General features: G+C 44.2%; 2 protein-coding genes across 7 annotated transcripts; one reads left to right on the forward strand and one right to left on the reverse strand.

Moving 5' to 3' along the window:
• Positions 1 to 937: 937 nt before the first annotated feature.
• tmem30b (transmembrane protein 30B) lies at positions 938 to 5,931 on the reverse strand. The gene is made up of 8 exons (XM_062398184.1): positions 5,827 to 5,931; positions 5,202 to 5,403; positions 4,640 to 4,747; positions 4,434 to 4,541; positions 4,041 to 4,128; positions 3,509 to 3,646; positions 3,058 to 3,264; positions 938 to 1,725 (listed from the first exon to the last, which is right to left on the reverse strand). The coding sequence occupies exons 2-8, from the start codon at positions 5,388 to 5,390 to the stop codon at positions 1,547 to 1,549; spliced, it is 1,017 nt and encodes a 338-aa protein (XP_062254168.1). The 5' UTR covers positions 5,391 to 5,403; positions 5,827 to 5,931; the 3' UTR covers positions 938 to 1,546.
• Positions 5,932 to 6,334: 403 nt separating this feature from the next.
• On the forward strand, positions 6,335 to 18,163 carry kdm1a (lysine (K)-specific demethylase 1a). 6 transcript variants are annotated; one of them, XM_062397405.1, is made up of 22 exons: positions 6,337 to 6,388; positions 7,119 to 7,170; positions 7,626 to 7,919; positions 8,254 to 8,440; positions 8,634 to 8,767; positions 8,876 to 8,954; positions 9,059 to 9,151; positions 9,343 to 9,449; positions 9,678 to 9,759; positions 10,098 to 10,192; positions 11,173 to 11,190; positions 11,815 to 11,957; positions 12,048 to 12,138; positions 12,346 to 12,480; positions 13,743 to 13,816; positions 14,176 to 14,287; positions 14,484 to 14,616; positions 14,718 to 14,905; positions 15,813 to 15,927; positions 16,096 to 16,223; positions 16,733 to 16,879; positions 17,198 to 18,163. In XM_062397405.1, exons 2-22 carry the CDS (start codon positions 7,126 to 7,128, stop codon positions 17,396 to 17,398), a joined length of 2,601 nt encoding a protein of 866 aa, XP_062253389.1. In that variant the 5' UTR covers positions 6,337 to 6,388; positions 7,119 to 7,125; the 3' UTR covers positions 17,399 to 18,163. The 6 variants fall into 6 exon arrangements, with proteins under 6 accessions (XP_062253394.1, XP_062253389.1, XP_062253391.1 ...); XM_062397406.1 differs by having other exon boundaries at positions 6,351 to 6,388; positions 8,254 to 8,422; XM_062397408.1 differs by having other exon boundaries at positions 6,351 to 6,388; positions 8,254 to 8,422; positions 8,640 to 8,767.
• The last annotated feature ends 8,363 nt before the right edge of the window (positions 18,164 to 26,526 follow it).

The raw sequence follows: 26,526 nt of genomic DNA on the forward strand, positions 1-26,526 counted from the left end.
CATCACTAATTGGTTGGTTATATAATGGTATGAAATTATAATTGCTATAAGATAATGATAATCATAATCTGACGGATATGAGAAAATCAAGTAGACTTTTGCTGACTCACACAATCCATGATGAATGACTTGCATGAATATGTCACTCACCCTCTATGTTATTTTTTATCATTTCTACATATTTTCCAACCAAATCATCAAGATCCATCGACAATAAAAGACAAATGCAGATTTTATTCTATTCTGTATCTCTATCATATTAAAAATATTTTAATATCATTATAAATGTTTTATTTGGTGTGTGGGTCCAAGTTGGTAATAAAATAAAAAATGTTATCCTACTCTATATATTTATTGATTGAAATTTATAATCTGTTTTAGGTGCAATTTGTGCATCTTCTTCCTGTGCTTAATTTCTCATTTGACTGAGCAGGTAATCCAATCCTTAATGTTAATGTAATTGCTAAAGTTTGGCATGCTGTCGTGTTGGCAGGACTTCAACCACCTATTCATTGCACAATATCAAATACAATGTAAATTTAAAAATAAAAAAACGAAAAGAAATATATATAAAAAAATAAAATGAAATAAAATAAAATATTTGAATTTGAAATCTCGCCTAGGGCGCCAACATTGCCAGGGCCGGCCCAGCCTATAAGGTCAATAATGCTTAAACTTTGAGCTCCAGCATTAAACAGCCAGGATCCATTACAGTTAGATTAATTTATTAATAAACACTCATTGTGGTGCAGGGATTTGAGCTTTTAGGCTCTAATGCATCCTCAGTTTGAATAATTAGAGCTTCTGAAGTCATATTAAAGTGGTTGAGGCTAAAAAACTATTTTCATCAATGGGAAACCCTACTTTTCCATAAGGGATTAAAACATTTTAAACAAATATGTTAATGTTGTGTCCTAATAAGTGAAGGAGTGGGACATAAAGTTTGGTTCAGTTTTATTAAATAAATACAGGCAAGAAGAGTAAAAATCTCAGATTCAAATGCAAGTTAAAAACTGAGATGCACAGCCTGTAATCATTTCCCTGAGATAGCAGAGCAACATATACACAATTTCTACAGCAGTCACTTCACGTTGCATCACACACACACAGTAAAATGTAACTACTTTTCCAGAGTCAAGTAGCTTATCAAATGATATATGGCTTTGATATTATTTTTGACATAATCCTTTAGGACTGAGACAAAAGTTGTATGTAACACAACAAGTCACTACCTGAAAACACCCTGCTGTTCCCCTACCTTGTGGTCAAATAATCAACTAAAAGGTGCATAATCTGAGCTGCTTAAACTGGAAAAGGCTCATTTGATAATTTACACAGGAGCATATGTACAGTATGTCTTAATTTATCTGCCTGCGGACAGTCGGCTTCGACCTTCATCTCTTGGGATTATTGATGGAGGCTTTATTTTTGAGAGCCTGAATCTTAATGGAATAAACTTGATATGTTTTAGTCAAATATGTGCCAACAGACCAGTATATGTACAAAAATAATCTGGGAAGTCTAACTACAGTCAATGAACAGGGGATTAGTCCTCCTCGGGGAACTTGAATTTGGCGTAGACGATGAGCATGACTATGGACATGACGACGCACAATGAGCCAATCACGAGGTAGGCGATACCCAGGAACTCGTTCTTGCCACCCATCCAGGACACGTTGCTGAACACCACCTTCTTTCTGCCTTCAAACTTCAGAACAGGATAATCTGGGGGACAAGATGTTAAGGAAATGCACCAAGAAGGGAAATACAGAGGATTACAGAAAATGATTAGCTCACTGATGAGCATTACAAACATGAAAACATGAACCATAAGACTGATTTAGCACTTTTTAGCATATTTACTACAAATCATAAACAACTGCTGTTTTTAAATACTATGAATGTTTTTTTGAACACTTATTAAAAATATGACAACTCCTCATTAAAATGTCTATTTTTGTTTCTACTGGTAACTCGTAATAGATCGTGATTATTCTTTGCTACATCTCCCATGATCCCCCACTGCCTAACAAAATCATCACATCCTGAAGTACACGTTGTATGTTTAACTTACATCAATTACCAAACTTTGAGTATCAATAAGCAGTGTGATAACTGTCTATGTCGCATGCATTGGTAATGATCTGCACAAACATCCACACTTTAAATGTGAGGACACCGTGCTATGTTCCTTTAAGTCAAATAAAAAGAACTTTACATAGGCCTTGCCTAGGAAATCGATCGTGAAAACAATTTGCCCCTCGTTTACTTATGTCAGAAGATTTGCCTGTTTTGTTCCTTCTGCATCATTGTGTTGACTCTGCTCAGTTAAAAACAGAACCACACCTCAACTGGTAAAACAAGTTCGCCCAGACTACTGTGGTTGTAATCTGACACAGAACATGAGGCCGTTTCAATGCCTGACCTCTTTAAGTTGATATGAAAGTCTGTAAATCTTAAAATGTCACCTGAGGATTTGGTTTGTTGTGCAGATTTATGTACTATTTGAAACCAATGTTCTTCTTCATGGTCTCCCCAGCTAATGGCCTCCGTGTGTCTAACAATCAGACAACGACTGTGACAGTAATCTGTGTGGATTATTCTTCAATCATCCCTTGCATGCACAACCTATAAGACTAAAGTGGATTTTGTTCCCCCCTCTTTTATCCAAGATGACGATCAAGATCATGATCAATTAATTATTTTTAAAACATGGTTTTACGCATAATTATCATCACTCAAGTTACAAGAGATAGAAATCATAGAGCCGACGTTTTGGGTACAACTCACAGCTGCTGAAAGATCTTACATAACAAGAATATTAAATTCATGAATTCTTCGTTACGGAATGAGCCTCAATATTTCGAAAATCATGTGTTTTGGTTTAATTAAGCCTGGACAATTTGTTAAATGAAAAAGGATTCAATTGGGTCCCCATGAAAAATATAAGTCATAATCTTTATGCTCAGGATTCAAATAATCTACACTAACATACATGCTCATACCTCCCAGCACTGGCCTTTAACTCACAACTGCACCTGCAACATGTAAGGATACTGTAGGCAATTTCCAGCGAGTAGTTCCCGGCTGGCAGACCCTTTTCGTATTCGCCCTCGGAGATACGTCGATACAGCTTCCTGAAATTTGGCAGAGCTGCCGCCCTCATCCACACCAGGAAGTCCTGGTTGATGAAGCCGTTGTTGGCAGGGTCAGTGGGGTCCAGCTCGTAAGCAGGCTTGGGCCAAAAGGGGGGTTTGGTAGTGCCTGAAAGTCAAACCTCGAGTCAGCTGTCAGGATTTTTAAATGTAAAGCTAATTACAATGCGAGTTACAGTGTGAAGTATCCTCTTGACGGCCCTGGAACCCACTTTTTACTATAGAAAGCTAAATTACTGCTTTTGTACACAGTACTCCAATTCAGATCTGCTATCACCTAATAAACATTCCCTGAATTACTCCACCACAGCTTCAACAGACAGTGAACTCCGGTAAACTGAACAAGTTACTACCGTTGAAGGCGTCTTTCAGAGGGTTCACCGAGGGGTTTCTGAATTTGACGTTGTAGTCCGTCCACCAAGCGATCCCCTTTCCATCCAGGGCCACTGGATTTTTGGTCCCTTTGACCATGTGAAACAGCTTGAAGGTGTCTTTATAACAACAAAGAAAAAATAAAGATTTACTACTTCCTTAGGCATATAGAGTTTATTCCAGTTTGATTGCAGTCATTATCTCTGTCAAGAGGGTTATATTTTTCACCCCGGTCCATTTGCTTGGACTGCACGTCTGAAACCCTTAAATTTTTATCAGGAACAAGGGGCGGGTCCAGGAATTTCTTTTATCAATTTATTTAATATTGTGAAATGTTTATTTTTGTTGCTGTTGTCATTTTGCCATGAAAACAAATCCAGTACAGTATTCAGGGGACTGACATCGGTACGTTTGTGAAATTCCGTGAAGCCTGTTTAAATCTAATGGGACTGGCTTTGGCACAGGTATGCCCGCTACTGAGTCTCATGTAAGTTGAAAATGTTTTTTACTTACCATTGAACATGCTGTTTGCTATTGATCCACATGGGACAATTGGTTTCTGGGCGCTGTAATCATATGGATAACAATCATCACTGGGTGCCTTGAAGAGAGATAGAAAACAGGGATTTTATTGAGTGAATCGTCTGAGTTGAATATTTGTGTGTCAGATCTACTGCAGCTTGGATTTCTGAATGGTTTTCTTAAAAAGAAAGTCCACTGATAAAGAAATGAACTGCACCCATATGTTTGACCAAGGTGGCGGTCCAGGTCATTTTCAAAAGTGAGCACATATGGATATAGCTTTACTTCTTAATTAAAAACAGAGCATTGGGTGTGTGTGTGTGTGTGTGTGTGTGTGTGTGTGTGTGTGTGTGTGTCTTTCAATACCCGATTTGGTTAACTCACCTTAAAATTGGCCAGGTCTCCGGACAGCTGGGTGAGATCTTTAGACGCACTGTACTTTCTGTAGTTCTGGAAGTAGTTGGACAAACCATAATACAAGAACAAGGGTCCCTGAGGAGGAAAGGAGAATCACAAAAACACAGCCGAGGGTCAGAGAAAGGAGATCGGCTCAATTCAAAAAAATTCTGTTTGTGTGCGATGGGTGCAACCTCAAAGAGAGTGTCAATGGTGAAGTCCACTGTGCACGGGCAGTTCTTGATATCTGGGTCGCTGCACTTGAAGCATGGAGAGTCTTTGTCAACCCCAGTGTAGTCGATCTGTGTGGGAGAGATCAAGAAAGGTCATTATTAATTATTGATCAGCACAACACCTTTCTCCATTGTCTGTTAGAGACGCCACACCCGTTTTAAACCACAAGCACATATCACTTCCCAGATAGCATCCGGAGGGGGGCCAATGCGGCACTTCTTGTGGCCCGGACCAAATGTGTGCGAGCCTGAAGGGGGCCCACTTTTAAAAATAGCAAATGTGGCCCAATTATGCCAAAACAAATGTGGGCCATTTTGAAGGAAACATTCCGTGCTCTAGGCAAAGGTGTAATCTGGATTTGAACCGCAAGTGGCCAATGTAATAAATGGGGAATTTGGCCCAAATATTACAAAACAAATGTGGGTTAAAATCAGCAATAACAATACACTGAAAACACATTTGTCATTGATTGAAAGTTTGTCCTCTCCTCTTCCTCTCAGATCTGGAGCCGTTTACTCTTACCTCCAGCACCGTGATGCTCCGCGAGGTGACGAAGAGGGCGACCCCGATGCCGATGAACACCAGGCCTATGACGACAAACCCCGGGATGACGATGCCAGCGGAGAGCATGGGCTGCCATGCCGGAAGCCTCTGCTGAGTGAAGGCGGTGTTGTCAGGCCGGTTGGGTGACTCCTCCTCTTCTTTCACCATGTTCCTTGTGTTTCTGGTCATCAAGTTCATAATGTCACTTGGTTTTACTTGTTAATAGTATGAACTGTATTTTAATTTCAGGGTATTTGTATAACAGCTACCGAACACGAGAAACACTCCCTATTATAGACGAAAGAGCGTTTATTTTTCCTTACTCGGAAGATTCCCATCTTCTTTAATCTCATTTTTGATTTAATGCGGAAGGATGAATACAGCTAGAACCATGTATATCACAATATCATATTTAAGGCCTCATATCACATGCGTCTCGAATCCTAACAAATCAGCAACACCCAGATCAGCCAAGAGCAAAACATCGATCTCAGATCAGATTCACTTCCCCACTTTTAAACCCTCTGTTCTCACGAATGGTGAATAAATCAAGAGTGAAACGTTAATATTCCCATTTAAAATCAGATTTGTAGATGTTACTCACGCGCAGTTGGATCAAAACTGGAGAAAAACAAAGGGAGTCGCCGACTCATCGGTATGTTTCCTGAGGAGGAGGAGACGCGACAGAGCAGATCACCTTTACCTGCGCTCCCCTCTCCCCCTTCCTACCCCCCTTCCTCCCCCTGCCTGCTCCTCTCCCGGACTGACGTCACTTCGTCTGCAGCACCGATCTGAGATCCGTTTGGCTACGTAAAACTACGATTGAAGGAGAAAATGGGGCCGAGACACTGAACCCCAACCAGCATTGGATGACTGATTAAAATCCCCATTTTTTAAAAACATTTTATTATAAAACAATGTAGACATACTTTTGAAAACCGTTCTGTAACACTAGACGAGGAGAGTCACAATAAAATGGACCAATCGCAGCAGCAGGATGAGCTAGAAATCTCCTCCCTCCCTTGGATTGACATTAGCCGCGACCAATCGTTTTGCCGGGTAATGTTCGGTAACATTTCCTCATCCCCCAATCACCACAGAGTTCATTGAGAGGCGGGGTCCTGCTGCTGTGCTGTCTTTGTGTTGACATCTGCGGGGATCCAGAGGTAAATTCTAATATTTATATCTAATCCATTCTATCTTTTATTCGCTAAACAATGTTGTTCTCGCTTGAGGAAAGTTAACCAACATCCACAGAATCTAATCTATTGAATATTTGTCTTTGAAAGCGAAGCAGGCGCTTTCTCTTTCTCCAGATCGCACCTGCTACTGTGTCACAGTTGGTGCTAGCTAGTCTATTGTTAGCAACGCTAGCTAACGTAGCATGGTCTCGTAAGAAACATTCGAAAGGAGATATTTGTAGAAGCGATTCAGATCCACGATTGCAGCACAGCTTGTGTTACGGCTGTGTTAAAGCACCGTGTTATTGTGTGGAGACGAGCTACATGCACGAGGCTGTAAAGAACAAACCGCTAGCTAGCGCAGAGCGTATGGCTGTAGCTTTAGCATGTTGCTGCTAGCGTTGTAGTTAACTAGCTAGTTCACGTTACTACATCTGGTTTAGGTGGCAATGAAAGAAATGTTAATAGTATGTGAAAACTTCCTGAATAAACTTGGCGTCACTCTAGGTTTTATCAAGCTCCTCATTCGGCTAAGTGGAGAAGATAGTAATTGAATAAGTCCCAGTGGAGTGTGTGTCATCAAATGATTCACTGGATATTCCTCAATGTGTGTCTGCGCTGAATTTCGTGCGCTGCAAACTCAGTGACAGGCCAACGTGTCTGTTTGGCTGCTCCTGTTAGTAACTGTGTTTCTGGTTGTGTCTTCATCTCTTAGTGTTTGAATGGATATTACCAGGTGCACGGAGAAATGGGTGAAACAAGAAAAGGTTACTGTCCCAAAGAGTCCTCATTCCATTAATCCCATGACATTCATGCACAGTTGATATGATTTTCACCATCCAGTGACCCAGACGGGACATTTTGGGGCGGTGCAGTTTGACGCAGAGGTTTTCATGCTTGTGATAGTTGTAAATGTTTTAATCTGGGAACTAGTTAGTGAGTAATATAACAATTTGTCATGAATTAAAAGTTTTGAAAAGAATTTGTATTCACACTTGTGTTATTTAGTGGTCAACACATACATTTTTTTCGTTATATATTTATTTTCAAACACACACAACCGACACGTCATCATTCTCATACAATATTTATCAAAATTCTTTTACCACTATTTAGAGCATTGCAATTTCAGCCATTTCATTTACAAGTTATTGTTGCTTGGGATTGTGTGTTCAATTTTCCGAGGGTTCCATCTCCTCATTCTTCTTTCCCACCTATGCAGGAGAGGCCTCCAACCTCCATAATGCAGTCTAACAAGAAGTCAGATGCTGGCTCCTCTTCCTCCTCCTCTTCATCCTCTGCTGGTGCAGCAGCAGGGGGTGAAAGGGCTCCAGTGTCGGATGCCCAGACTGGTACCTCAACCTCAGCTGCAGGAGCTATGGATGTAAAAAAGAAGGAGAGGTCATCCCCTAGTGGGGAATCTGGAGGAACCCCCTTGCCCCACCAGGCGGGCCCTGGGGGGGCAGATCCGGACTCGGCTGAAGTCCGCAGGACAAGTCGACGGAAGCGAGCGAAAGTAAATATCTAATGAGTTTCGATGTTTCGTGTTCAAATAAATTTGGCACTGGTAGAAGTCGAGCAATACGGGTCTCAGTAAAAGCCTCCAGAGCAATGAACAGGGAAGGACTCCCATTGTATCCACCAGTGGAGAACCCAGTCTAAAGTCCAAGGTTCTCACATCCATGTGCGTCTTAGTTCAAGTTAGGAACAGTAAATTTGTCATAGTTTGTGCAACATGCCATTTCTTTCCTACAGAAAGCTATTGGTGAGTCTAAATTGAAACGGGGAACCCCGGCGGTTCATTCACCGCATCGCTGGTTTTAATGGTGCTTTTATTGTGCCGAACGTTGCAGGTGGAATACCGCGAGATGGACGAAAGTCTCGCCAATCTGTCGGAAGACGAATATTACTCTGAGGAGGAGCGAAACGCCAAGGCAGAGAAGGAGAGGAAGCAAGTGATCCCTCCTCCACCTCCACCGGTAGAGGAAGAGAATGAGAGTGAACCAGAGGAACCCTCTGGTGAGTCTGAAAACATAGGTAACACATCACTGCAGGAAAACCAGGTTGATATCTTTAAAGTGGAAAATGCTTAAAATGTGTGTTTTAAAAGCCCTTTATAAAACTGATGTAAAGCGTTTTTTGAATATGTACCCTGCGTCCAATTGGTTTTAAATTAGCCCATTATAATTCCCATAATAGAGATATATTGCATAAATTGCGTTACTGTTAGGTGTAGAAGGAGCTGCTTTCCAGAGTCGCCATCCTCACGACCGCATGACATCCCAGGAGGCCGCCTGCTTCCCTGACATCATCAGTGGTCCCCAGCAGACCCAGAAGGTCTTCCTCTACATCCGCAACCGCACAGTAAGTGCCAATATAAACACAATACATTGTGATCAGAGACCACAGGCGACAAGATAATATTTAAAAGCATAATTGTATTGTATCTTAATTCGTATCAACCTCATTCAGCTCCAACTGTGGCTGGACAACCCTAAGATCCAGCTGACCTTTGAGGCCACAGCACAGCAGCTTGAAGCTCCATACAACAGTGAGAGATTAAACTCAACCTTATCATCCCTTTGGTTTGTCTATAACATGATTCCCTAATTGTTGTCACGTGTAAGTGGAGATTTAATGTACTTGTCTTTTTAGGCGATGCTGTGCTGGTGCACAGGATACACAGCTACTTGGAAAGGCATGGTCTCGTCAACTTTGGCATTTACAAGAGGGTCAAGCCTTTACCAAGTGAGTTCACTCTATTCATTTCACTGGTAAAATAACAGGAGCCATTTGTCAAATGTTGATCAAGAAATGCCATTTTGGTTGGAAATCAGAGATATCTCAGATTTCCTCCCCTAATGTGTGGAGAACTTGACCTTGGGATGGTCAGTGGTGTACGGATAACTAATGCATGCACCTTGTGCTTTTGGTTGCAGCTAAGAAGACTGGGAAGGTTATAGTAATTGGTGGTGGTGTGTCCGGCCTCGCAGCAGCCAGGCAGCTGCAGAGCTTTGGGATGGATGTCACAGTATTAGAGGCCAGGGTAAGTCGGTTATTTCAGTTATATTTTATATTTTGTCACATTTCTGTCAGTCAGCTCTTAGCACAAATCATTTGAGGGTTGTGAGATGGTTGCTTCCACCTACCCTCTGTTTGTTTTCTAAGAGTTAACTTCATATCTACACAACTGAGTTAGACAAACTGTGCTTTTTATCATTTTAAAAACTGCCACAAGTTTACCAGGTTATTATATATATTTTTTTTCCTCCAGGACCGTGTTGGAGGCAGAGTGGCCACGTTTAGGAAGGGAAACTATGTGGCTGATCTGGGAGCAATGGTGGTGACAGGCCTGGGTATGAATCCAATTATTTATTCTAATGTGAAAACTCAAGTCAAAGTATCTTATAAATGTTAAGTGTCCAGTAGTTGCATTTTATTCCACATGAATACTACATCAGTTGTTCTGTAGAAGTATAATCTAAGTGCAGGATCAGGTGATTTATTCTGAGTCATTTTTGGTTTCGATTGAAAACATTGCACTTTATTCTTGGGAGCACAGAGGTCACTGCATCAACAGCCAGATAATGGTTTATCTCACAGAAATCTGCTGTTACTTCAATGTTCCTACAGAGGGTGGTGTTGCTCATGTATATGCTGTGTCGCCTTCAATTATGTGTGTTTGCTTGTGCAGGAGGGAACCCAATGGCAGTGATCAGCAAGCAGGTTAACATGGAGCTGGCCAAGATCAAGCAGAAGTGTCCACTGTATGAAGCCAATGGCCAGGCTGTGAGTATAATGAAATAACTTTCATGAATAAACTGAGTTGCCTCTGGTTCATTCTTCTGCCTGTAATGTCACATTTAACACGTAGAATCCAGAGATACCAGAATCCGGGGTGATTAAATATTTACAAAAGTTGCAGAGAGAAAAAGGGTCCCCATTTTCACAGCTTGATAAATGGCAAACGGCTAATGGCAGCAGAGCCGTGCATGGGATTGTGCATGTGATTCAGAAGCAGATGCTTGAAGAAATACGCGCTTGCTTCAGTCCCACCAACATTTTGAAGATCTCTTACAAACAGCATAGTAATAAGCATCCATCAGGGAAGTGCAGCCACATCTGCATCAGATACACACCATGTATCCCGATTACATTTATCAAACAAGGACCTCATGTTGTTTACTTCCCTCAACAAGAGATGTTTATGTATTTGCATGACTTTCCTCAGTGCTCTTGTGTCTCGGTTTGCAGCTGCACTCTGAGTCTGTCGTGGCCCCGAGGCAGAGATCTGGCTTTCCATGATCCACAAAAACACAATGAGCGGTGGATGCCTTTAACTGCTCACCATCGCCTGTCAGCATCACCAGCTCCTGTTCTTTCAGATCAGAGCAGAACAGAAAACGGACACAGCCTAATGTCATTTAATTGGAAGCAAACCCATCCCCCCCACCCCACACCTCTGTCCGTCAAGTGGCAGCAATAGTAGGAGTATGTTTAGGTTCATGGTCAGGGCAAGTCCATTGAAGTAGAGACTCAACCAGTGGGACTCTTGAAACATCCACATCATGTGTAACTGGTTTCCTCCCCCTGCAGGAAAAGGCAGATTAAATGTACATGTTTTACTTTTGTGCAAACCTGTATGAGGTTTAAAGTTGTGTTTACTTAATATTCTCTCTCTCTCTCTCTCTCTCCTCCTCCCCTCCCCACTTTATCAACCTATGTCTTATCAACCTCTCCCATGTTCATCTTTTGGTGAACTACTAAAGGGGGAACGGTGCACAAGCGTATGTATTGGTTTATTTACATAATATTTTCCTTACCTAACTTTGAATCCCTTTTTAAATCTCCATTCATTTTGATTTGACTCCATGGAAACTCACCTTTTCACAATTCATGAGCAGCCCAATGCTAATCTTTGTAATAAGCAGTTGTTGATTCCTTTTGAAAATGATGGAGGGTAGATTTGCGTTAAGTTCTATCAAAACTTTTCCATCATAAAAAACACAATATCTGGCACTGTTTGAACTGTTGCTATGTTAGCATGGTGTCCATATTCAATAAAGCATGTTTTGAGTCCGTTACTCCATGTTCATCAAGACATGGAACTGTGTTTCTGTGGGGCAATGACTGCATTACTCGTGCTGCCTCTGCTTTTATACAGTAAGTCAATCAGTGACTTAAAAGACTTAAAGTTTAAGTAATGAGTTACAAGTTGAATTTGTAAAGTAAAAATGCCATTAAGGCAAAACTTGAAAACGTTAAAATAAATAAGTAAAAATGTGCCTTTATTTGTAGTTATTATTTTGTGTTTTTATGACTATTTCTAACACTTTGACAGAAGATTCAGTTACTGCTGTCTTTAGTGGGACTAATAGCCAAGTGTCCTTGTTGTCCAATCATGTGTCCAGGTGCCAAAAGAAAAAGATGAAATGGTCGAGCAAGAGTTCAACCGACTGCTGGAGGCCACCTCCTACCTCAGCCACCAGCTGGACTTCAACTTCCTCAACAACAAACCTGTTTCCCTGGGACAGGCCCTGGAAGTGGTCATACAGTGAGTAGGAACCACACCACACAAGCTTTCACATAAAGAAAAGATGTACAGAAATCAAATAAACACTATTTCTTGTGTGTCTGTGTGCAGGCTGCAGGAGAAACACGTAAAAGACGAGCAAATCGAACACTGGAAGAAGATTGTAAAGACTCAGGAAGATCTCAGGGATCTTCTCAACAAGGTGAGACTAAGATAAGTGTTTTTTGTGACAGCGGAAGCCTTAAACAAATTTTTTAACTGTAGTGTTTATTCAGTTTTTTGCTGTGCTGCTTTTTAATTCACTTAACTTGCTAAACATGCGGTCAAGACAATTACATTTATTATAATTTTTAAGTTAAGAATTCTAACTCAAGTTATTTATCCCTGTTTCACCTTCTTCTTCTTCAAGATGGTTTCGGCTAAGGAACGGGTGAAGGAGCTCCATCAGCAGTATAAAGAAGCCAGTGAGGTCAAACCACCCAGAGACATCACGGCTGAGTTCCTAGTGAAGAGCAAACACCGGGACCTCACCTCCCTCTGCAAAGTGAGCTCAACCGCTGTTTCAGAAAAAGATAGAAACGTTGAAAGAAGAGTGACGTAGAACAAAGTTACGATAAAGTTTCAGGCTGCAGTTATCTAGATTGTTAGTTGTCCAGAACAGATTCCTATGTGACACTTTCATGACTTCTTCAGATGTCTTGGAACGGGCAGGAGTCAGATGGCACGACTTAAAAATAATCTCGTTACTGCAGTTGAGTTTTAAGAAGCTAACTGTTCCCACCTGAGTTTTGTGGTGTGCTGGATAACGTACTGTCTCTGTGTTTTCATTTACTTTGGTTTGAACCCTTTTGAAGCAGTATTCGATTTTCTAGGTTGATGATAAGTTGTGTCAGGAGGTCAACCACTAAAATCTGAAGGACCGAAACACTCGAGAAATACAAAGATCAAGTATTAGTGCGATGAGGAAGTACCAGCATGTAAAAGGGATGTTTAATGGACTGCGAGGTCAGGGCGCTGTGCAGAGAGCCAATGCCGTGCGATCTAAGTAAACAAGACGGCCTGTGTTTAAGTGGTTTAATGCTTTGGTGGGATGTATTATTACGGCGAGTGCTGCTGTTTTATTTTTGGCGCGGACAAATCACCTCCACTGCTGCGATGTGTATATTTTAGTAGGAGGTTTTAGTTGGTTTAAACACAGCTGGTGTCTCGAGCTGGATCCGTCTGCAACTCATCCGCTGTCTGAGAAACCACTTCAAGGCTTTGAATCACGGCCTCACTGTCTGAATGTCTGCGGAGGCAAACGCACACATTTCCTGCATTACATTAAAGAGTGTGAGTGTGTGTACCTGACATGCATGACTTCACCATATAACAAGGTGCTAAGGGTAATAAGGCAATGGCTGTGGCAGGCCTGTATAGATCAGATGTGATAGACTTGACTGAGAGGAGCTTGGTCCCCGGCGTGGTAGGTGGTATGACCAGACTCTGCTTCACTGTCATACTTGATTCTGTTGTGGTGAACTGATGAATAGGTGGAGTCGGCCCTTTCTGTCAGGACGGCTTGTCCTTTCTGCATGACCTGAAACTCTCTGGGTGTGCACCTGGTACGCACACGTGCACACGTATGCCATGCACACTCTCACCTAGTTCAAATGTGACTCATAAACTCGAAGAGCTGGTTATATCTTTATATATTTAGAACGTAAATGTATAAAGATATAACCAGCTCTTTGAGTCTATGAGCCAAAAGTAAAGCAGTATTGTGTCTTTAAATCTTGAATATGTCTTTCTGCCTGGTCTGTGTAGGAGTACGACGAGCTGGTGGAGACGCAGGCTAAAATGGAGGAGAAGCTGCAGGAGCTGGAGGCCAATCCACCGAGGTAACTCGTCCTGTGGAGGTTTCAGCACGATCTCTTCAACTGCGACCATTACAAAGAACGGAGGCGCTCCGATTACCAGACGCACAGAGGGCGTGTGAATTCATTCTCTGCCCAGGGTGGCGCTGTTCCACTGTATCTTTACTTATAAAATGAATTCATCTTGTTTAAAAAACATTAAATGGTTACAAAACACACTTGTTATTGTGCAGCAGCACACGCACACCCTGTCACAATGTTCCTATTTTAAAGGTGTTATTAAGTTAGGAGCAGAATTTCTCACTTGTGCATGAGTAAACCTGTTTCAATGATGTCAGCCTTCAACACTGTGTCTCTTCCCCCCCCCCCTTGTTTTCCCACAGTGATGTTTACCTGTCGTCCAGGGATCGGCAGATCCTTGACTGGCACTTTGCCAACCTGGAGTTTGCCAACGCTACACCCCTCTCCACCCTCTCTCTCAAGCACTGGGATCAGGTATGTACATGTACCCAATCAGAAATGTCACAACCGTGCCGTCCTGAGAATGGACCCGTGAAGCAAAGACACTTGATCCTCTTACGTTCTCATGTGTGTGATGCGTTTCACTAGTTTTATTTTGAGTTATTCCTGCTGTGCTGCTTCCTGACATGAGGAAGTTAATGCTGCTGGAATGTTTTTCATTGATCCACAGGACGATGACTTTGAGTTCACCGGCAGCCACCTGACGGTGAGGAACGGCTACTCGTGTGTCCCCGTGGCCCTGGCCGAAGGCTTGGACATCAAACTGAACACAGCAGTGCGGCAGGTCCGGTACACGGCATCTGGTATGTGCTCACGACTCTGACTGCGTGTTTTTATTGGACGGATTTCATACTTGAAATATGCAGTGGGTGTTTGACATGTTGTTCATCTGTTGGACCTCCAGGCTGCGAGGTGATAGCAGTCAACACTCGCTCCACGACCCAGACCTTCATCTACAAGTGCGACGCTGTTCTGTGCACCCTGCCCCTCGGAGTGTTGAAGCAGCAGCCCCCCGCCGTGCAGTTTGTTCCCCCGCTGCCCGAGTGGAAAACATCTGCCATACAGAGGATGGGCTTCGGCAACCTCAACAAGGTGAGTGCCAATATGGTGCTTAAGGCTTGATTAGAACACGCCTCCTTCATCCCCTCCTAAGCAAACTACTGGATCACATACACATGTTAGTGCGTTTAGTGTTAGCATTAGAGATTTGACTCATAAACCCTCAGTCACTACAGGAGAGAATTTCTCCCCTGTCGAGTCAGCATGAGAAAAAAGTGAATCGGGTTGTGAATCATGCAGTGAGTCGTCACAGTGTGTTTTCCTGAGGGACTCCTGCTGCTGGTGTTTCTGCTGCAGTGTCCTTACGCCGGCAATCTGACCTTCAGCTTCTCGAGAGGCTCCTGCAGCCAAAGCACAATGAGCTCAGAATTCAGAATCTGTTCTGTCTCTTTACTTGCAAATATACGTGTACGTTTCTTTTGGGCTTTTCCAAATCGGCACCTTCTGTTTTCAACTTGTTCCCTCCCTCCACTTGTCTGTCGAATCTTCTTTGATAAAGTGACCGGTTGATGGCATACAGCTTGGAGGACAAGGAGTCCCCTCTTGATTCCGTCTTCTGTCTTTGCTCAGATGAAGAATTAGAGTTCGAGGCTGTCGCGTGCAAGCGGTCGATCCTTTTTGCCAGCGTGTCGGTAATCCGATCAGAGAGCTCATTCTGCTTCTCTCCTGACCCACCGGCTCTCTCTCCCTCTGTAGCCGAGCATCATCTGCAGCAGAGCAGTTTACCTCCAAATTCTGCTGCAGCACAGACAGCACTGCAGGATTATGCAATCTGAGCTGCTAGCAAACTTTATCACCAGCAGGGGGAGCTCTACCATTCACACAGCAACGACTAGTGTTGCAGTCAATGTGCTGAATGTGAGTTGCGTTCTTGCCTCAAATAAACAGTTTGATTGTTGTGTGACTGTTCTGGTTTTTGTGTTCCTCCCCCTTCCTTCAGGTGGTGTTGTGTTTTGACCGCGTGTTCTGGGACCCGAGCGTCAACCTGTTCGGTCACGTCGGCTCCACCACGGCAAGTCGGGGCGAACTCTTCCTCTTCTGGAACCTTTACAAAGGTGATCTCACTCCCACTATTTGATGTGGATTATCCATAATTCTCAATTGAAGCACAACTGTGCAGCGCCTTCTTGAAAAGTATCACCGTCCTTGCATGCCCTTTGTTTATCTAAGCTAATGAATAAATCAACAGTGTCTAAATCAAAGTGTTACATTTCCCCCGTCAGCCCCGATCCTACTCGCTCTGATGGCCGGCGAGGCCGCTGGCATCATGGAGAACATCAGTGATGACGTCATCGTGGGCCGCTGCCTGGCCATTCTCAAGGGAATATTTGGAAGCAGCGCTGTGCCGCAGGTCTGTACATCCGCCTGAAAGCACTAGAAATCTCTCTGTCTGTCTGTGGCTCGCATGTATATAACATGTTTGTCCATCTAGAACATTATTGTCCATTCATCTTTCACTTCTTCCACCGGACTGTTTATTTTCTGTCCAAACGTCGGGCAGTGTTGATCCAGTGCAGCTTCATTTTGTTTGTTGTTTACAGACGAATAGGGCTGAATCTCCACCCTTTGCGTTTTCCTCTGGGTTTTCCAGTACTTAAAGTGGAATGTCCTCGTTCCTGAAGCGAGACCCCCGTAACCCGCACAGTGGGACAGCGAGCGCATGTGAAAGGCCCTCGCTGGTGTAGCCGCGTCCAAACCACGCGGCGTTATAAATCATTTGCTTATGGCTTCAAATTGGATAAAATCACACGCATGAAGGCCAGATTTGGAGCCCGTCGCCATCCAGCTGTTTACAGGTTCTTCTCGACACCGTCATGGAAACCCCTAACAAGTATGTGTTGTTGTTTGTTGCCATGGCAGCCGAAGGAGACTGTGGTCACCCGTTGGCGTGCCGACCCCTGGGCGCGAGGCTCCTACTCGTACGTGGCGGCAGGTTCCTCGGGGAACGACTACGACCTGATGGCACAACCCATCACGCCGGGGCCGGCCATACCCGGAGCCTCACAGGTAAACAAAGCGTCACGTTTGTGTTGGTGTGTCAGGGTGAGGAAGAGGAGGCCTCCCAGCTCGCCCACAATACTCAACCAAACCAAACCAGAGCATTTTATTCCCGACGCAGTTGTTTTCTTGGCTCGTTTCATGTTGGCGTGCTGATTAATGTGAACAAGTCATATTTTATGTGTTGACTGATGACTTCTGGCAGCTCGTTACCACAACCCCCCCTCCCGTCTCTGGTTCTCTCCAGGCCCCCATTTTCCCTTTTTATTATGTTGAGACAATCCAACATCCCTCTCAGTGTGGTTTTCTCTTTTTTCCCCTTCTCAGCCCGTGCCCCGTCTGTTCTTCGCCGGCGAGCACACCATCAGGAATTACCCGGCCACGGTTCACGGCGCCCTGCTCAGCGGGCTCCGGGAGGCCGGACGCATCGCAGACCAGTTCCTCGGTGCCATGTACACGCTTCCCCGACAGGCCACGCCGGCCATCGCCAGCAACCCTCCGCAGGCCCAGCCCACCCCCAGTGTCTGAAATGGATCCTGCCGCCTCGGGACTGTTTGTTAAAAAATAAAAGATAAAGGTTTACCCATAAACTGTCGGAGGTGAAAGATGTTGAAAGTCCAGGAAACAACTTTGCCTCCTTGCCTTCTGACTGAAACAACAACACTCCTTACAGTTCGTTTTCAGCTTGTGTGTAAAACGCGGAAACGAGATTCTGGTGATATATGTTCAGTTGACCCACATGTAACTAACAGAGACTGATGTGTCCCACTACAAAGACTGGGCTGTGAATAAAGCTCAGTTTCTATTACACTCTGATCTAATAATCCATCTGAAACTCAGTCTTTAAAGTGAAGCATGGCATTACTGTCGGTCCTCAGAGTATTTGTGATCCCACGGTGGAGTGAGTATTTATGTACCCCTGTCTGATCATTTAAGGATGTCTGGAAAGTATTTTACTAAAACTTAAACCCAGATATTGTACAAGATATAAATGACCGGTTCAGTGGCACTGGGTCCATCCTCTAAAACCTAAGCAAAATACATTATTTCCAGGGGCCTTGTCTTGGTCGTCTTTTGCCATGAACCGTAGCTCGTACATTTGATTTCTGTCAATTAGGTCGCAGAGTAGAGAAGAAATAGTTTGTATTGAAAGCTAAAATATGGATTATGTTTAAAAGAATATTTGTGAATGTTACTTTTGTTTTTCTTATTTTTGCTGTAGAATTTATTATGGTTGTCATCAAACTTTTATATTGTCAACTGTTTTTGTTATTAAAAGAAGAGAGAAATTTCCACTTGAGATCAGCGTGTTTTGTTTGTGGACGGATTTTCAAGTACATGAAGTCTATTTAATGGAACTTTTCTAGAACCCAAAAATCTCAAATGTTCCTCTGTGGCCTCACAAAATGTGTTTCAGCCTCTTGAACAAATCTCAAGTCGGCCTTTTGGTGAATTTCTTCAAACGTAACCAGGTGTCCCTTGGACTTTAAGGTGGAATAGATTTCAGAGGACAAAGGTCACAGGGACCTCATGAGTCTCATGGAGGCTGAAACAGCAGCGCTGGGCACCAGCACACAACCGCAGGATGGTAATTTGAGTTCTACTTGTGTACAGAACCAACATGGCTGCTGCTCTGACCCTCCACTGACCCTCCTTGATTTCAGGTCTGGCTGCTTCCCAGTGTCTGTGGTACTGTGTGAGAAGGGGGGTAAACAAGGGTCCCTGGCAGCGCCTCCTTCATAGTGGGGGATCCGATGAATGATGGAGGGGGGGGGGGGGGGGGGGCGGGGGATTTAAACGGTCAACCATGAGCTATGGGTTGTGTTCCAGGGCTCCGTGCCCCTCTGTTTCCATCCCTCTCCCGAGTCACAGGCCCTGTTTTCCCCCGGAGCTGCGGTTATTATTATCGTGACCAGAGGAGATGTTTGATGTAACAACCGTAATCTGAGCCGGGGCTGTGGACGCCAGCACTCGGGTATTTTCACCTCCCTGGTAATCCATCGGCTCAGTGCAGCGTGTGTAGCTGTTGACTGGTGAGGTTGTTTATCAGAGAAGCCTCCAGCCCACATCGACTGATGACTCTACAGACGCAGGACGTGGGACAGGGAGGGTTCTGGAGTGAGGAGGCGGCGGCGTGCCCCAGCACATCTCATGGGATTCATAGGTGTTGGGTGGAATGTGCACAGGTCCGCAGGTACAAACAGCTCCCACGCGCTGCGATGGGTATTTAGGTAAACAATCCATCCTAATCAGATTCACTGTGAATCCAGAAATTATACATCAGTTTAGAACTAGACTCAGTGGAGCACATACCTCCGCCCAGGCCCAGCAGTCGCCCCCCGAAATCTGAACAAGCTGATATTGAACAGTTCTGTAAATTTGCCAGATCCATGAATTATTCCCTGGGAAAATGATTCACAATGTTAAAGAAAGTGAAAATAAAACCTGTTTCGGGATCTGCAGCAATATTTCAGTTCTCCTTTGACACGTACGCATCCTCCCACCAAGCTCCCTGGCACTTTCAGTTGTTTGTGTGTAATCACGGTCACAAACAAACTGTTAACACATTCTTTTGACGTGAATCGATTCTCTAAATGAGTCAAAACCAGATCACTGAGCAGGTTCCTCCTCTGCACTTGTTTAAAGGTTTATCTCTGACCTCAGGAACCCTCCGGCTGCTCTCACACATCCAACATATGACTCAGTTTTCACCTGTCGTAGGCTGTGAAACCTCCTCCTCCTCCTCCTCCTCCCTCTCACTCCTCCATCCTCCTCCTGCAGGGCTGCGGACTCATTTCTCTGGTTGACTTCACAGCACATATTCAGGTCAGGCAGCAGCAGCACCGCGGCTCAGGGGTGCCAGCGTCCACACAGGCACCAGTGTGTCCGGGCAGCAGCTTCCTGCACGTGGACTCAGGGCAGATTAAACACAGCAGGAGCAGGGGGACGCTGTTAACCCGTGAAGAACGTCACCAGCGAGAGGCCATTCCTCTGTGGTTCATGGACGATGGGACGATGGGACGATGGGACGATCACTCCTCAGAACCTCCAGCAGCAAAACATTTGGTGAAGCTGCTCCGAGTCTCTGAGGATCTCACAGGAGCTTGGAATGCAAATTAAAGTCCCGCCTATTAAGTCCAGCCTTTTTGGTTGATTAAGTTTTATAATTGTATGGCTTAAGTATTGAAATGTATTTTCTAACACTAGTGTTTATCTTATTCTATTCTTTTTTTACCAAAATCTGAGCCTGGACTTTTTATGTTTTCTCAATTGCTCGTCTTGTCTACTCTTGAAATATTTTTAACGCATTTCTTAAGTTTCATTTGAATTGTTCGAAAGGTGCTTCACAGTTAAATAAAGTTTGATTGATTGATTGATGAGTCACAGCCATGTTGACCAATGACATCAATGACATGCTTCTTCATGAGGTTCAACTATATGAACTGGGAGGAACAAAGTAACAAGAAAAAATATATTTCATTACTGTATATTTTTCACCTATCTGTATATTACTTGGTCTACATTTATCTTTGGGTATTTTTCAGTTTTCCCTCAGGAAATATCTGTACTTTCTACTCCACTACATTTTTTAAAGTAATCAATAATGTGAGGGGAACTAGTTCAGTTATCCAATCAGGTTGGAAAGGTAACATTAGACCACACCTCCTGTATGTTCAGCATCATCTGCAGTTTTCTTATTCTCATATGAAGACACCTGCAGCACAATAAGTCGACCGAATCTCCACAAGAACTTTTACTTTATTGAAGAATTTCACTAGATTGCAAAGAAAGTAAGTACTTTCACTCTAGTAGAAAAGTCATTGTGGTACTTGTACTTTCACTTGAGAACAGGTTTGTCTGTTGACTTTCAACTGTTACTTAGGTAAAATGTTCCTCCACCACTGGTTCCCAGTTCATTTTGGTCCAACGAGTGTTTTAACCTTATTGGTAAAACATTTCAGTGTTAATGTTACATCAGGAATCCAACTCTCATTTTATTTGTAGTTTTCTAAAAGCCTTTAGTGTTTTACAAAGAATTGTCTAATAGTTGATAAGTGTAATTACTGTGGAAAAACAGCCTGAATGCAAAGCAGGACCAAGACTCCTTTAACTCCCTACCTGAGCATTTCAATCTTTTGCCCCTAGTCTGCATCTAGAAATCCAAACCCCTTCGCTCGGCTCTACACGTTCAGACTCGTGAGGAAACGTCTCACCTGAGATGAACTGACTGACAAGAGAGGAACTCGTCTGGTTTTCTTCACGTGAGGTTCATCAGACTGGTTTGTGCAGGAGCAGAAGTTCTGCCGCACACAAGGTGAAACCGTTTAGGGGGAAAGCTGCGTGTGCTGACTCCGCATTCCACAGCAGCTTGTGGTTTTCCTCTTTGTACCTGAACAATTTGCCTCATTTGTCTAACTGCTTATTTCGCATACCGTCAGCTGTTGTTCCATTTCTCTTTCTTCCACACACACACACACACACACACACACAGACACACACACCACCTCAGAATAAAAAACTTGCTGAGCTTGTTCGGCAGAATGTATAAAAAGACACAACTTCACCGACACAGGTTTCTGACACGGAGGCGCGTTACAAACAGGTTGGTTTTTTATTTTTATTGGAGTACATATGGTCTGCTGTACAGTTGGCAGCTTCGAGAGACCTACATGCAGAGTGCGCCAGCCACAGTAAGGTTAAAACATGCACAATGGATTAAGTCTAAAAACAGGAGAACAAAAAAAAAAAGAGGAAGAAAAGAACACACCGTTCACCTGGCATCGCCGACACGCTGAGAGAAGCATTAACAAATCATATGTGACACACGTGTGTGTTTGACACCTCTGTCTGTCGGCCTCCTTCTCCTGCATGAACATTTATACACATTAAAAACTGCTGATTGTACAGGCCTCAAGTTCCTCTGTCTGTGCATGAGTGTGAGTGAGAGATCCAGTTATACACGTCGTCTTGTCATTCCTATTAGATTACTCCTATTAGATTGTTTATGTGTGTTTGTATATATACATGTGTGTGTGTGTGTGTGTGTGTGTGTGTTTATGAGTGTGTGTTTGTGTGTGGGGCCTGCATTGTGTGTCTTTCTTTGGCAGCACGTACAAACATACAGCACAGACCATGTACAAACCCTGAATTTATGAGCGAGGGAGAACAGAGCAGCGAAGAGGCCGGACCAATGAATGGGCCCCCGATTAAAAAAAAAGAAGAAAAACACACACACATGGTGAAGCACTCAGCACTGCGGACCTGTTCGGCTCTGATAAAACGCACATAGCTTCTCTCTTCAATGGCTATGACACAACCCTGGCTTCTCTCCCTCTCTCCCCCCCTCCCTCTATTTCAAATGGTCTCATCCCGTGGCGTCTCGTCGTGAGAAACATTAAAAGAACAAAAACACAAAATGCAGGAAGAAGAAGAAGAAGAACTCTCCAGGAGTGTAATAACAACGAGGACGACAACAACAACAGAAGAAAATACCATTCTTAAAATCAAGATGGACAAATACTTAATATAATTCAATAATAAGGCCCACTTTACAAAAGTACGAGATTTTCCTTAAATAAAATCTATCCGATATAGCTTCCAAAATAAGACATCTTTTGTTTAACAAAGAAATTAAAACATACATAAGCAGAAAACAAAAAACAAAAAACACCTCAAATTGAATATTTCCCCTTTTATTTCAGTATTTTAGAAACACGCTGGCACCGTCTCGAACTGTAAACTGGGAATACTGTGGAATGATTTTGACACTACGTTAGAAGGCGGAGACGCAGGCCCTAGCTCAACAAGAATGATTCCATGATCGATTGCAGGCCAATTTCCTTTTTCTTTACGCCGCGAGATGATTCTTTAAATCCTCTTGTAATCTGGCTGGTGCAAAAACACATACCTGCCCGGTACGCCCAGCTCCTGAAAACAGATTTTAAATCCCGGGACACAGAGGAGGAAGCTTTTTGACAAAAGGGGGACTAAAGGGGGCATTAGTCGTTTGAGGTCTTAAAGTTAAGTGCTGGTTAAGTGCAGATTACAGCCTACGCCACCCAACGACACCATGACCCCGGCTGCACAATGGAGGCCTTTGAGGGGAAACGGGCCTGCTCCGCTGCCCGGGCGCCATTTCTGCCGAGCCACTCCAATCTCCACTAAGTACATTCTAGTCTACTTTACAAAAGGGAAAAAACATTGGCTTGTAAATAACGGATGTTTATCCAAACACCGGCGGAGCTTTAGAGGGCTTCTGTAAAGTCTGTCTCTGGTATACCAGCCGGCGGGTAGAGAGCGGCCGCCTTCCTCTCCGCTGCCTGACCACCTCCTCTCAACCACATCCTCCGCAGCCGTGCCCGAAATACTCTGCTACTCCTTCTGATTCTCTGACTCGACGAATGGTTTTTGAAACTGTCGCGGTTCAGGGGTCAGAGCGACAGACGGACTCTGACACAGAACCCAGCTGCTTCTTCACAGCGCCACAGAAGCCTCACAAGTCTCGAGACCTGTAAAGTCTTCACTCGAGTCCCAGGGGACCAGTCAGCGGATTCCACCACGTCAACACGGGCTCTCTCCGCTGGAAGCCGCCACCAGCGACTGGTGGGTGGATTCCAGAGGAGTCCGGCTCGGTCAGACGGGTCTGCAGTGGCCTTCATGTTCTTTAGGGCCTTGTGAGGAGGATAGAGTTTCAACTTTGCCCTTTTAAAAAGCCCCCCAACTTTGAAGCCCCCCAAAAAGTCATAAAACCATCAGCTGGCCTTTGCCGAGGACCCCCCCCCACCCCCCGATTCCAGTGCTCTCCAGTGGGAGGAGGGAGAAAGAAAAGACAAGAGAGGTAGAAGAATGAAGGGAAGTTACAGAGATACAGAAGCGGTGGAGGCTGCGCGGTTCGGCTGTGACAGGGATGAAACTGTGGTTTATCGGGCTGGAGGGAAGGACAGTGACACCAGATCATTCCTGGAGGCGTCGGTGGCAGGACGAGGGCGTCGGTGTGAGAAGTCTCATTAACCAGCTGCTGTGTACAGTAACACTAACCCACGGTGATGTCAGCCACGGAGATAAATCTAAAAAAAACCTAACATGTGCAGCTTACGACACACACACGTACACATGTCGGGCTTTGAACAGGAGCGCTGGCGGACATATTAATATCAACACACACCGACGGGCCACCACGTGACTCTCTGGCAGAGCCGGACATGCGATACCCTCGTCCGTCGGAATTATCCCTGAAGTGCACATCACCGCCGAGCCGCGTCCTCTTCCTCCCTCCTGTGTTTAGACGCCCTGAGCCGAGACGGAGAGACGGGATTAGAGGCAGCCCTGACCTCTGACCTTTCAGCTACCCAGGGAGCTGCCCATCACTATCCGGTGACAGGCTGCTGGCCTCCGATAAAACAGTACCCCCCCCCCCCACCGACACCCCGTGAAGAAAATGGCACATATCACTGCTGTTCAGAGAAAATTTGATTCCAAAGAAGATGCAGAGAAACGGAGAAGCAGGAGCGGAAGGGGCAGTTTGGAGTCTCTGTATATAGTAAAAATGAAAATTGGAAGGGAGATCGAGGGGGAAGAGCTGGCACTTCCTCGTGGTAAATGAGAAGAGTGGAAGTCGAAACAATAACAGAGAGCGCACAGAAGGACTATATGATCATCACGTCTTGGCAGCAGCACCGAGAGCTCTGAACAGAGTGTCTGGTCTGGTTCTGCTCCATCATAGAGGAAGAGGCCACATGGCGGCCGACGGACCAATCCCGAGGACGCAGCTTTCTGGGGCCGTTGCGGTCTGTGTTCTTTTCGAATGGGACTTTAAAAGTCGGGTTAGAAAAAAGAACGGCTTCCAGGGGAACGTAGGTTGACCTCAGTCGTCTTTGTCAATGTTCCGTGTCAAAATCACTCCGAATGTAAAAAGTATATCTACGATCAGTTCTACATGTCATTGAACTGCTCAGCGAGTGGAGGAACATGGGGGTAAGTTTATACTTGTGAGAAGAATCTTCTTTCTTCTTATGTCTCAAGGCACAGATGAACATACTGTGGATGTTTGTAGCTAAAGGTCGACAACCATCTTAGTTTGGATTTATCACCAAATTAGTATTTGCGTGATGATTTGTGGGGGGGGGGGGGGGGGGGGACAGTTTGACTGATCAGCTTTCCTGCAGACCTCTTCACAATAAAAGCCCCTGCACACACATGGAGTTATAAATATCACAGCTCTATGTTGGCTGGTGGTATAGAGGAGAACTCAGACGGATCTTTCCCAGCAGGGTCTGACTCTGGAGATGTTCCAATACCAGCATCACAAATGCCTCCGATACAGTGGAGGTACAATCCGGTACCACCTGTTTAAAGAAAATTACATTCATCCGATAATACTGCCATTTTCTTTTCACTTCTTCACCGCTCCAAAACAGCAGTTGTGCTGTGCTCCCACCAGCAAGTCTTTTTTTTAAGAGCGGCGAGGAAAAAGGGATTTCTGGAAGTGTCGCTAAAATGTCAGAAATTTGGCAAAATTTCAATCCCACAAGTGAAACGGCATCTGCACCGTCAGCAAGACCTCAGATTCGAGGGATTGGCACGACACTATCTCATAAAACACAATCTAATAAAGATCTTTTATTTTTATAAACTGGGGCTGCACTCTAACATCTGTTTAAAGGAAGCAATGGGTGTTTTCTACATTTATTTATTTGTGTTAGTTTTCGACTGTCAGACTAGATAATAGAAGTTCGATGGTTTTCATTCTCTGTGTATTTGTTTTTCAAAGTGATCAATAAAACAATGATCACTTACATACGGGGTTGTTATCATACAACTGTTAAAATACATTATACGAGTTGTTATTTACATCAAATGCACTGGTGTCTGATCGCTACTTGGTATTATGGTATCGGAACATCTCCACTCAACAGCACTTGGATACAGAGCAGCAGAGAGAGGGAACGTTCCTCAGCAGATCCCATGTGTTCAGAGCTCTCACAGTCACAGTTGTGTTACTGCGTCTGCCCTGATGGATCGGTGCGGTCAGCTGCGTTCCTTTGCATTGTGGGTACATTTTGTTCTGGGATCAACATTTAAATCATCTCTCAATCTGGAGTTAAACCCGTGACTTTAACCTAAAATCCAGCAGGAGCACGTTGAATGACTCAAACTTGAAAATAACAGTGAGGTTTCCTTGAAGAACACAACTTATCGCATTACTGGCCACCATGAAATACGTTTCTGTGGCAACCCATCGCTGCTATGGCTGCCCCCCCCCCCCCCCCCATCAATGAGAGACCGCTCCAACCTACAAACCATAAATTGATATCGTGACATTGCAAAAATAATAAACCTCTTCAGATGAAAGAAAGCTGGGACGATTTCGCACGGCGAACCCAGTCACACACACGCGAGCCCGACCGCCAGTTCGTGATGTTCCCAGTCCGGCTCCTCTCGTGTTTTTCCTATGACTGGCAGGCGAGTTCACACAGTATTTACAGCAGCACTGAATAAAAGGGTCCGACCTGCCAGGCCAGGTTTGCTGGTAATCCACAGTCCAATGTTCACTTTTAAAACGTTCTCTCTACAGACACGGAGCAGGACAAGTCGCGAATCAAAGCACCATGGAAGCTGTAGCATGGTTCAAGGTTATTAACAATACCAGCCCCCCC

Source organism: Platichthys flesus, chromosome 10 (genome assembly GCF_949316205.1).
Source record: "Platichthys flesus chromosome 10, fPlaFle2.1, whole genome shotgun sequence".
Classification (NCBI taxonomy): Eukaryota; Metazoa; Chordata; class Actinopteri; order Pleuronectiformes; family Pleuronectidae; genus Platichthys; species Platichthys flesus.